This window comes from Heloderma suspectum, chromosome 1 (assembly GCF_057233095.1).
Source record: "Heloderma suspectum isolate Gila_16-S chromosome 1, 16-S_ref, whole genome shotgun sequence".
NCBI lineage: Eukaryota > Metazoa > Chordata > Lepidosauria > Squamata > Helodermatidae > Heloderma > Heloderma suspectum.
Genome location: NC_139458.1, coordinates 178,665,060 through 178,677,625, shown reverse-complemented (window position 1 = coordinate 178,677,625; position 12,566 = coordinate 178,665,060). Strand labels below are relative to the sequence as shown.

Sequence of the window (12,566 nt, the reverse complement as noted above, 5' to 3'; positions counted from 1 at the left end):
AATACCTTAATACAATTTTTAATAATTGTATTATGCTTATGTGGAAATGCTTAGTTGGAATTTGAAGAGTTTGCTGCCTTTTTGGTATATAATAATAACCCCACATTATTTTGGAATGAAAGTGAATCTTGAACTTTTGTACTTCTTTTGCATTGTGCTCTAGTCCAGGACTCATAAATAACCTAATCTATGGTGCAGCTTCTGTGGCTATCCTTAGAGAAACAGTAAAATAGGATCATCCTATTGCATCCATGTATAATCCATGGCTAGTTCATTGAAACTAGTTTTAAAACCAACAAGTTCATTTTAATCCATTGGCTGCATCCTTAATTTTATATTCAGAAATATGTTTATAACCAATATGTAGTCAAAATGGTTTTTAATGTTTTTTTAATCACTTTTGATTACTTTTAAACGGATCTGCAGTTTTTTATTTAATTGGCCACCCAATGAGTAATTGCAAGCTTTCTGTTATAGCAGATGTAAGGTAACTGACCTGTTCCAGCCAACCATTATGCTTTTTTGTTCTGCCAGCTTCTGAAGGAGCCTCACAACTGACCATAAGTAAATCTGTATGCTTCTGTTTTACGCTGTCTCCATGTTCATCGCTTTACCTTTTTGCTTTCAGTTGTACTTGTATTTGCTTTCTAAACCTGAACTAAAACATGCACCGACTTGGCTATTCTTGTCTTTTATTTAGCATATACCCCTGACTTGTCTATTAATGCTAAACATGTCCTGTTGAGCTTTGGAAACAAATTGCAACTCTTAGGTAGAGTAGTGCTTTGTTCTAATTTTATCTGCTTTAATAGGAACGGGAAAGGAGAAGGCAGCATATGATGCTTATGAAAGCTATGGAGGCACGTAAAAAAGCAGAAGTGAGTACTAAACTCTGAAATGGGATTGTATGTTTTTCTTTCTTTGCACAGAAGATTTGTATCAGTCTGCTAATTCTTTTTTTAATCTGAATTCATAAAAAACTTTAAGGACAAGCCAGTAGTTTATGTGGAATAGGAAAATCTATTGGCTTTCCCTTCATTTTGCAGTTAGGTCATTCCATACTGCTAAACTTTACCTGGCAAATGTGATTTTATTTTCCCCCACATGAATATAGGACTTTCTATTATGTTTGCAGGTCCTCTTCCATGGATTCTGGAGACAGACGCAGCACTGAGAATTAGCAGATCGTTAGGCAGACACACTTGCTTGTTTGACCTAACACAAAGAAGAGACAAACTGGAGGACACTATTTTAGAAAATTCTACCCTTTCCCAGCATTCCCTTCATGCCCCATCTCACATAGTTCAGGAGGGGACCCTACTGTCTGGGAAAGCTTTTCAGAGGGTGCTGTATGGGGAGAGGCTGCAGGGCAGCAGGAGAGGATGAGAATTTTTTATTCAGTTTCAAGCAGAGGTAGCCAAGTTGTCTAAAGAAAGATTCCAAAAGAAAAATGCTATATGCCATATTAGCGTAACACCTTTATTAGGTATTTTCTTCCATGAACTTCCTTCTGTTAACTTATCTTAGGATCCAAGCCATAGATTTTAAGTGTGAGAACTTTAAGCATTAGTGGTGCTTATAATGATGCTTGTTACACTAAGATAATACTAGTATAGTTGAATTCCCAGCTATGAGATTTGCTCCAATGAAGATCTTCAAGGATTGGCCCTTTTTAAAATAAAATAATTAAGAGCAAATAGAACCACAAACAATGCACGGTATTACTGATTACACATCAGCAGGCCCGGCAGGTAAATACAATTTTTCAATCATCGTCATCTACATTTTCAGTTTTAAATTGTAATGTTATTTTCAAAGCCCAAACTCTCTCAAACTCTAATTGAACATAAAGCAGAGATTATTAATAAAACAATATCACATAAATCTAGACAATTTAGAGGTAGAAGGGATTTATATCAACTCTGTGATTAGTAGCCAGAAAAAAAAAATTCAAATACATTTCTAAATTGCATGAGACAGATAAAATTTGATTCGGCAAAAAATTTCAGGCTAAACAAACTCTTAACACACTGATTGCCTTTCCCAAACAAAACAAAAAATAGAGTTTCTATCTGACTGTTATTCTATTTAGGGAATCTAGTAATGGTATAGCTTCATAGAGGGCATGTTTAAAGTAACCCCTGATACAGGAACATAGGAAGCTTCTTTACACCGGGGGGTGGGTGGGATCTTTACGACAACAGAATGAGAAGCGTGTTGGAGTATTATCTGGATTTTCATGGAATCAGCTTTGGTCAGTCAGGGACACACGAAGCAAGAAAAGCTGAGTGTACCGCACCTTTAAAAACTGGTTTTCATAGGTCACACAGCACTTGTAAGCAACATACTTCCGGGTTTGGTGGGGGGAGTAGAATGGAACATCATCAACCTGGCAGGGGCTGCTCAACCAATGAGAGAGGCTTGTTTCCCACCCCTATCCAGGCTCCCCCCCCTTTTGCATGAAGAAGCCAAAATCCCCGATTCTCAAGTGCAGAATCTGAAGGCTCCCTCTGAGAGCATCCCTCTGCCCAGTTTCGCCTCATTTCAGCAAACTGTCGTGGAGTTAGTGCTCCCGCTCCCCTTCTTCTTCTCTGGGCACTTTCTCCCTGCTTGCAATGATAGGCTCCCTTGATCCCAAGACCTTGCTTGATCACTACTGCAGTACAGTCTTATGCATCAGAGAAGCAACTTTACACAACATTGGGTAAGAGAAGTAATGCAGACATCAGAGAAGTGCATAATCAGGGAGGCCAATTAGTTCCACTGGCGAAAAGAAAGTGCAGGATGATTCTAAAAGCTTGAAAGGCGTTTGATGTGTTAGAAAGGCAGGCGAGTTACTTTAGTTACCTAGGTTACCTAGGGCAGGGCCAGTTGAAAGATACTAGGAATGCCCTGATCATCCTGAATTTAAAGCGAAGGGATGGGCACACAGCAGCTGAATTGCAGGAGAGCCAAATTATAGAAAAACAATGGAGTAAAAGTACTCTGCAAAAATGCAGCTTCTCCAAACTCCAGGGTGGCTGCAGAGTGGGCACGATGTCATGTGTCCCTAACAACTTTAAGCCCCGGCAGCATCAGAAGAAACCTCCCATGTAGATGGGCCCCAGGTCAGAATGTTTATCCCTGTAGCCCAGTACAGTCTTTGCCCAACAGTGGTCTCCAGAATCTCAAGTGGTATGTGAAGCAGGTAATCTACCACTAAGCCCTAGGAGTGACTAAACTAAACTAAACCAAAATGTTGACCAGACTAAGTTCTGCAGTTCCCCCATGTTACTTCCTTTAATGTTGTAAATGGGAAGGAATTGCTTCCCTGTTGAAATATTGGATGTTTTCTGCTTTTCACAAACTGGCTTCTATACTGTATAGACAGGCAAGATTAAAGATTGCTATGGCCCTACGCTATTTGGTGTTCTCCTGCTTTCACGTGGTAGCATGCTTTGTCTTGTAACGTCAAGATATTATTCTAGGCATACGTGTATAAAAAAAATAGTTCCTTAGTAATCATCACAGTTTGTAGACATCCATGATATGGGACTGTACCGCATGCTTTGGAGCCGCAAATGGCTAAGAACCAATTGGCAAAGTAAAGTGGGTCATGGACAAGGCAGTATGTTGGTCTGTCCTGCCCAATCACTCCCTTTGCAAGTGGGAGCAGCAAAACAATCCACAGACAACCTCTGAGTTGTTCAGCATTGCACCTGAGCCCTTACCTCCAGCTTGTTGCTACCTCAAGAGCCCATGGTTTGTTCTAGGGTTGTTTCTCTGGTTTGTCCGTGTTCAGATGCAACACTGAACAACCTAGGGAAAGAGCATCCCTAGGTCGTTTAGCCACTGCTGCTTGCAAGGCAAAAAATTGGGCAGCAGGCACCAGCACACCACCTTGTGCATGACAACAATTGTGAGTTGTTGTGATGTGCAAACTGGGCCAGCGTTAGTACTATGAAAAACGATGAGATATTCAGGTGGCTTTTGGTGCAGGCTGTATTGCCATAGATTATATTCATTCAGGATTCTCCCGAGTTCTCTATTTTAGCGAAGTTCAGACAATAGCACACACATTTTTATTCATTTTATTTAAGTAAACTGTATAATAAAGTATCATAATTGTACCATAGCTCCCCCCCCCCATAACTCTCAGAGGATCAATAAACAACAAAAGGTTGTTAAACATGCATTTATCACTAAGGAGTTCCGTCAGCAGTTTTGTAGACAGTCATAATATGGGAGCGTATCTCAGGTTTCAGAAGATGTCTAATAAGCATTTTGAAAGCAGAATTAAATTCAAAGTACCAAAATGATTCTTGTGCTGTGAATATTCCATCACTGAAGATTTATACCACCTTGTTGCCTATTGAACATGCCATGTGGGATTCCAGACCTAGTTTTACTTAACAAAACCCATTTTTCAGTTTTAAGTGTTCTGTGTATATGCTTTGACCATTTAAAATCGATAAAATTGAATGCAAGAGCCAAGAATGTTTTATTAATTCGAAGTTTGTGTAAGCAATGCTGCAGAGGATTAAATATCATTTTTTCCAGCTGGATGCATAGTATAGCTTTAGGGGTAAGCAGTGTTGGGACTGCAGGTCATGATCAGTGCACTAATGCATTTTCCCCATTCCACCCAGCTTTCAAGACGCACAACACCTTCTCTGGGTAATACAAAGATGAGGCAGTATGTGTCACTTGCAAAGACTGTTTCAGCATTCAAACAATCTAATATTACACTGAATTCTAATGGGCACGATTCTGCTGTACCAAAGGTGCACTAGGATAGGGTGCAGATGCTCTGCGCATAAATACAGCAGTAACTTCCATTTATTGCGGAGGAGCAGCATGTGCTTGAACTCTTCCCCTTCATGCTGCACCTTTGCACTGCGAGATTTCTTTGCACAATAGGCCTGCCAGGGTTGTATCTGACTCCAAAGCAGCTCTGATTCTGAGGAGGAGAGACAACTCGTGGGGGAGGAACTCGCTCAGACTTCAGAGGCGCAGCTGGAGGGGGAGCCCCCCCTTCTCACATTCCTGGGAGCAACAGTGAACCAGGCGTGGAAAGGGAGGGACAACCTGAACTTTTAGACACGAGGCACAGACACAAGCACAAGTGAGAGATCGCAGGGGCCGAGCTTCAATGCTCAGCCTGATTGGCTCAGCGTCAACAGCTGCACCCAGAAGCATCATGGGAGAGAGGGAGATTTCCCCTCCCACCCCTTAAGTTCAGAGAATTGCTGGGTTTTTCCCAAATGGAGATCAACTGATGTCCTAACTCTTAGAAACCCCTAGATGGCAGTTCCTTTGTACTTTCTCCGAGTCTCAATCAATTAGCATCTGTATGCCTCATTAGGATAAATGGAATTAAAGCCTTGGAAAGCAGCCCTTTCATCTGAATGTTGATTTTGGCTATTGGAGTATTCAGTAGGCAACAGGGGAACCCTGACAGTGCCATGGCAAAGTAAAGTCCACTATACCTTCTAGGCATGCGTCCAATGGCTCCAGCCTATGCCTGTCCCCAGCCTCACAGCTAGAGTGTGACTCAGGCAGAGAGAGGAAATATGGCCCTTATCAAGGTTATTTTGTCTGGCTGCCTGCCAGGAACTGAGAAGATGATAGTTTGTCTGGTGGCACAGTGTCCCCCTGGTTCCAGCTTTCAACACAGACACTGTGTGGCCAGCCGACCTACTGCTGTCTCAGGTCCCAGATGCCCTGGGTGTGTGGAACTCTGACTGGCATGCATCCGTTGAAGTATGTGCACTTGAAGGTGGTCGTGGGGTGATAATTCTGAATTTTAACTGAAATATATATTAGAGTATCTGCTTAATTCATATTGCTACATCTATACCAACCTGAGCCTGAAGCACCTAGATTCAACCCAGTGTGAGGGAATGGTGGTCTATCCCTGTCAGGGATTTAACATAGGTAATATAGGCTGTAGCACTATACACACTTACCCATAGGTCCCATGGAACGAACACAGCGGGGCCTGCTTCTGAGTAGAAATACATTGGACTGGACTTTTGGTTCCTTTGTGTGTCTTTGCCTTTTTCATCAGATGAAATAAAAAATAAACCATTATATTAATTTGCTCTTACAACAAGGTCATTAGTTTCGTATTTCACCTCTTGAATTGTAACTTAAAGCACTCTAAAGGTGCAATCCTTTTCATGCTGGCTGAGAAATGCTGGGAGTTGTAAGACTGTTTTCAATCTAAGCATGCATAGGGCTGTGCCCTAAATTACAAGCATTATCAACATTGTATTGTTATGTAGACTTGTAAATAAAACGTTTACCTTACTATATTAATCATGTTAAATTAGCTAGCAACATGATCAGTCATCTCTGTCAGCAGCTCTTAACACAAACAGAGCTTGGACTGCAACAGCGACCATAGCATCATCTGCAGGGCAAGCGTGTGGGGGACAGCTCCAGTTTACTTGCCATTTAAACCCAGAGGGAATCCTCTTGCTGCAACTCCTAGCCAGCATAAGTCTCTGCTGGTGTTAAGAGCCGCGGGGCCATAAGGTGCAGTGCAAGGGGCCAAATGCAGCCTACCCCCTTGCACAGAGCTTCTACATCCTACAGAGCAGCCTTCCCCAATGTGGAATGTGGAACCCTCCAGATGTTTAGTCTCATCATCCCTGACTATTGGCCATGCTGAGAGAGGTTGATGGGAGTTGTCATCCAAATCTTCTGGAGGGCGCCATGTTGGGAAAAGCTGTCATAAGTACTGTGCTGAAAAAGCACGTAACTCTTTTTGTGAACTGCCCAGAGAGCTTCGGCTATTGGGCAGTATAGAAATGAAATGAAATAAATAAATAAACTCTTGTAAACCACCTGGTGGAAAGGAGAGAGAGCCTTGCAGTGGTGCTGTGTGCCATGAAGCTAAATCCACTGCTCTTCACATAAGAGCATAAGCTCAAGCTCTGAAACACAGTCATATTTTCATTTACTTTTAAAGAACTTTGTTAATGAATCAAAGGTTACATTTAGAAGTCTATCAATCACTATCTCTCAGTTTAATTTAGGCCATGGGTTGTTGTGAAGATAAAACGGGGAGAGCCATATATGCACAGACAGGCACACACACTCACCCACTCACCTACAGCTGAATATGTAAAGACAAATATTTCTCAAATGCACATGTCCGACTTCATCTCCAGCCTCTGCAGTTCTTGTAGTTTCTGCTTTGGTATCTGCCTTGCATAAATGTTGGCTTTATTAGTCTTTTATTCTCCTTCTCAACCAACTGTACTCCCTTGTATCCTAAAATGTATGCCTTTTAAATTTGAATACAAGCTGCTGTCATGGACAACAGATTCTCAATTTTAATTAAGCCCCGAACAGAAATCTAAGCTACCTAACAGCATCATAAAAGGAAAAAAACAAACAAACACTGGCCATATCCAAAAGGTAGTATTGATCTGGCAGGAAGGGTTTACAGTCATAGATGTTGTAAAGTTTTATAACAATAGGTGAGAGCTGTTTTTACCTTCTGTTCTATTGCCTATATTTTTTCATAATGCTGCGTTGTCCTTAAATAATATAATTTTATATTCCTTGCTATAAATCCTATCCCTCTGGAAAGAGCACATTATCCTGTTTTTTGAATATCTTTCTGGTGTAGCTAATATTAAAGGCTTAAATATAGTTTTGCCTTCGTGATGGAACTTTACCAGTGCAATTCTATGCATGCCTAGTCAGAAACAGGCCCTACTGAGTTCATGAGTAATTATGAATAGGATTGCAGCTTTAGGGTACTTTCAGCTGTTTGTAAGGGGAAACTTGGTATACTTAATGCAGGATCAAGCTGACACTGTACGGCCACAGGGGACTTACTTTCCCCCTACGCTGTGGTCCCCCTGACGTGGCTATTCGCCCAAGAAGAAAAACTGACTTTGGCCAGAATATGGACAATAACAAGTGGTGTGTGGAGAGGAATGCTTAGCTGAACAAACCTGCCTAATTTCAAAAGACACAGTATTGTAGTGACCCCAACCATCCACCCTTATTTTGCCCTTATTAGAACTTCTGAACATCTAATACAAACAACTATCAAACTAATGGAATTGTTTTAAACATATTTTCCCATATTGTCAGGTAAGAAATAATTTGATTATGTTTCACGAAACACTCAGATCCCTTGTTCAGTATGGTTAATGCTAAGCCACCTTCCTGTATTCTAAAGCAGTTCGCATGTGCATGTTCTGCACATATCTATCTTTTATGTTCTTTTGCCATTTCTCATGTGACTTTGAGGAGATCTTTGAATGACTGATAGTTGTCCATAGGTCTGACTGACCGAAATCATGGCAATATGGAATCATTTGCCATTTCTCTTGTAACACCTTTATGTTCTACTTCATGATTACAAAACAAACTGCTACATGTGATTAATTAACTACCATCATTTTGTTGAGGTACTAGGATAACATTTTTTTCTGGGGAAAAATGAATGAAAACGCTGACTTGGATCCTAACTTACATTCCACTCACAGAATGGAGGTGCTTTCCTGCCTCTTCCTTCTCCCTACAGCCCTCTGCATGCTCCTCAGCCAGCCTGGAAATGCACTCCTGAGTGTTAAGGGCCCTTCAAAAAAGGGTGTCATGTATTGCAAGAATGGAAGCGCCGAGAGCTTCAGCTATTGGGTGGTATAGAAATGAAATAAATAAATAAATTCAGCTTGCTTAAGAGCACCTTGGGATGTAAGCGAATGTGTCCTCGATATTTAAGCGGTTTGCTTTGAAGACTTCCCTTCTTTTGGAACAAATCTATAGGCAGACAGACATATTTACACCATTCACATTGGGAGCCTCAAGCTTGAAGGCATTCTGCGCCCATGTATCTTACATATGAAGCAAAAGCCATTTAAAGAGCTTAATTTTCTTAAAAACAAAACTTCAAAGGCTCAAGCTTGCCTAGTTGTCATGCTACTAACTCTGGAAAATCTGCTCTTAACCCAAAGTGTTTAGGGACAGGTTGTGGTTCCTCAGTAGTGAGGGAAAGTCACTCTTGCATACTCATGGGGCACTTGCCTGTATTATTACTTCATATATTACAGGGTTTATTTGTGGCCTTGAAAACATATTCCACAGCTGACCGCTACTGAGTTGTGGCACGAATTAAGCACCAGATAACTTATCTGTGTATTATCTTCTTAAAGTCCTAGGAGGAAAATTGATGTTTCTTGTAAACAATGGTGTCTGTGTGAAAAAAGCATTATTGCAGATCTCACCTGCAAAACGGGTTCCTCCATGTTTTTAACGTTTGGGTGTGTCTTTTCTCTCTTGCCTTTGTTTAATCCAACTGTTTTAATTGCTGCGGTGATTTTTAAGATTGTGTAACCACTGCTTTTCAAATTCTTAAATTATTCCTTTGTAAGTGTAATGTACAGGTTTAATTTTCTATCCTTTCTGTGCTATTTAAGGAGAAAGAGAGGTTAAAACAAGAAAAACGTGATGAAAAGAGATTAAATAAAGAGCGTAAACTGGAACAGCGAAGATTGGAATTAGAAATGGCTAAGGAGCTAAAGAAGCCTAATGAAGATATGTGCTTAGCAGACCAGAAGGTAATCAGAATAGTGTAAATTTACTTTTTTTTTCCTTGCCCCTTTTCATGCTGCTCCTCTTTTCCTTCATCTGCCATTGTTACAATAATGAATTTTTCTTACTGTAGCCACCTTTAAAATCATTCCCATTTTCCTTTGATAATATTACTTTAACATGTAAGTACATTCAAATTGTAACTCTAAAGTAAATATTGGGGCAATGGGCTTCTTTGTTTAGTTTTGTTTTGATATTAGTAGTGGACATTTTAATGTTTGGACTTTAGGTGGCCTATTTACCTGACTCTCACCAGCCTAGGAATTTTAGAATTCTCCAGTAGCCTCCATTATGCCTCTTTAATGTATATACAGTCCAGATAATGTATATACAGGGCCAGAAATATCAGAACAAGGATAACTGTTTTGGCAGTTGGCCTCTGTACAACACCACATTGAAGTTGAAAGGAAACATAGATGGGAGCGAAGTCAGGACTTTCAGCTGTAATTCAAGGGGTTTGTGACAAAAGTGGGGCACTCACCATTCAGGAAGTACAGCCAGTAGCATACATACACACCCATTGTCGGTGGCTCATAAGTAATGGAACAAACCAACATCATTTCAGTCTTGAGGATCGCCTTTAATACCTGGATGAAAATCCTTTGCAGTCAATGACTGCCTGAAGTCTAGAACCCATGGACGTGACCAAATGCTGAGTTTCCTCCCTCGAGATGCTTTGCCAGGCACTTACTGCAGCTGCCTTCAGCTGCTGCTTGTTTGTGGGTCTTTCTGCCTTCAGTCTGGTCTTCAGTAAGTGAAAAGCATGCTCTGTTGGGTTGAGATCAGGTGACTGACTTGGCCATTGAAGAACATCCCACTTCTTTGCCTTGAGAAACTCTTGGGAAGCTTTTGCTGTATGTTTTGGGTCATTATCCATCTGCAATATGAAGCGGCGTCCTATCAGTTTGGCAGCATTCAGCTGAAGCTAAGCAGAAAGTATAGCCCTATACACTTCAGAATTCATCCTGCTGCTTTTCTCAGCAGTCAAGTCATCCATAAACACCGGTGACCCGGTTCCATTGGCAGCCATACATGCCCATGCCATAACGCTGCCTCCACCATGTTTGACAGATGATGTGGTATGCTTTGGATCATGAGCTGTTCCTTTCCCTCTCCATACTTTTCTCTTCCCATCATTCTGGTACAAATTAATCTTGGTTTCCTCCATCCAAAGAATCTTATTCCAGAACTGGGCAGGCTTTTTTAGGTGTTTGCTGGCAAAGGCTAATCTGGCCTTTTGGTTCTTGAGCATTACCAGTGGTTTGCACCTTGTTATGAAGCCTTTGTATTTACATTCATAAAGCCGTCTCTTGATTGTAGATGTTGACAATGACATGCATACTTCCTCAAGAGCATTCTTGACCTGGCTAGATGTTGTGAAAGGGTTCCTCTTCACCATGAGCAGAATTCTCCGGTCGTCCACTTTAGTTGTCTTCTGTGGTCTTCCAGGCCTTTTGCTGTTGCTGAGCTTGCCAGTTAATTCCTTCTTTTTCAGGATGTTCCAAACTGTTGTGTTGGCCACTCCCACTGTTTTTGCTATCTCTCTGAGGGGTTTATTTCATTTCCTCAGCCTAATGATAGCCTTCTTCACTCACATGGACACCTCTTTGGACCTCATGTTGGGAGTTCCAGTGATCGGCTACCAAATACAAATGTAACACTCAGAACCACCTCCAGGCCTTTTATCTGCTTGATTGGTCATGGGTTACCCAGGAAACGGGCCACACCTGGCCATGCAGCTGCTTGTCAGCCATTCGTTCCATTACTTATGAGCCACCAATGATGAGGTTGCGTGTATGCCACTGGCTGTGTGATTAGTGCCCCACTTTTGTCAAACCCCTTGAATTACAGCTGAAAGTCCTGACTTCACTCCCATCTGGGTGTGTTTCCTTTCAACTTCAATGTGGTGGTGTACAGAGGCCAACTGCCAAAACAGTTATCCTTGTTCCGTTATTTCTGGCCCTGACTGTATATTGCAGCTATTGCCTTCACATCCTGCTTTCTGTGGGCATCTGGTTGGCTATAGGTTTGGGAAACAGGAAGCTGGACTAGATAGGCCCTTTGGTCGGATCCAGCAGGATTCCACTTAGTTGCTCTTCGGACGTTTCTGGACAATCAGTAGCGCAGCAGTCTTAGAATATTTGATAACTCAGGGAAACAATTCTCTTTAGGTAAGCTCACTTTTTCCCAGAACACAAACTATGTTTGCTGGGCAAATAGGAGTCTTTCCCCAGCTAGCTGGCCCATTGTGATCTGAGTGCTGCCCATGGTATGGGTGTGTGAGTGTAATTGGACACCTATTAATGTTTGTCAATAGGTCAAGAGGAGGCCTTGTGTCAGACTATACCTATCTCAAAGCAAAGTGTGGTAAAACCCCTTGTTGGTTTTATGTCTTCTACTCCCATCCCCAATAAGTGTTTCGACCGGATTTGGGACTTTAGATGGACTCCCAGCTGTGGTGAACCTGACAAGAAGGTTTCCAATGTTTTACCTTTAGAATAGTCAGGCTGTACTCCTGAGTAAGTCTACTCCTTGCAAGATTAGTGCTGCCACTGTCCTATGCAGGAATATACAGCTTCTTAAAAAATGTTGGGGAACTGCAACAAGTGTGATCCCCAGCAGCCAGGCTATTTTCCCCATGTATGTATAAAGCGTCTGTTTCTTTATATCACTTGTGGGAGTATTATCAATACTAGGGTGCCTTGTTTTGATTGTGAAGAAGCACCCTAAATGTAATACCCAACGTTGACCTGCCTTTATGTTCTGAAGGAACACTAACATAAGTAAGGATGGGGAAGCATTTGAAAGAGACAATCGCAAAATGTGAACTCCACCTACTCAAAGATGCCTTAGTTTGAGTTGGGTTCACCCCCTTCAGAGTTAGGCCCACCTAGAATTGGGATTCACATCTTGTGTCCACTACTACCATGCCCACCTTGCCTATCCGACCCCCAGTTCTTGAAGAAAGG

At 41.6% G+C, this 12,566-nt stretch overlaps 1 protein-coding gene across 1 annotated transcript in view; it reads left to right on the top strand.

Annotated features, from left to right (window-relative positions):
- The window catches only part of BAZ2B (bromodomain adjacent to zinc finger domain 2B), a 144,268-nt gene that overhangs the window by 90,640 nt on the left and 41,062 nt on the right, over positions 1-12,566 (top strand). The window contains exons 20-21 of the mRNA XM_084811337.1: positions 813-878; positions 9,423-9,563. Of these exons, the coding sequence (XP_084667463.1) occupies positions 813-878; positions 9,423-9,563 (207 nt within the window). The remainder of the gene's footprint in view (positions 1-812; positions 879-9,422; positions 9,564-12,566) is intronic.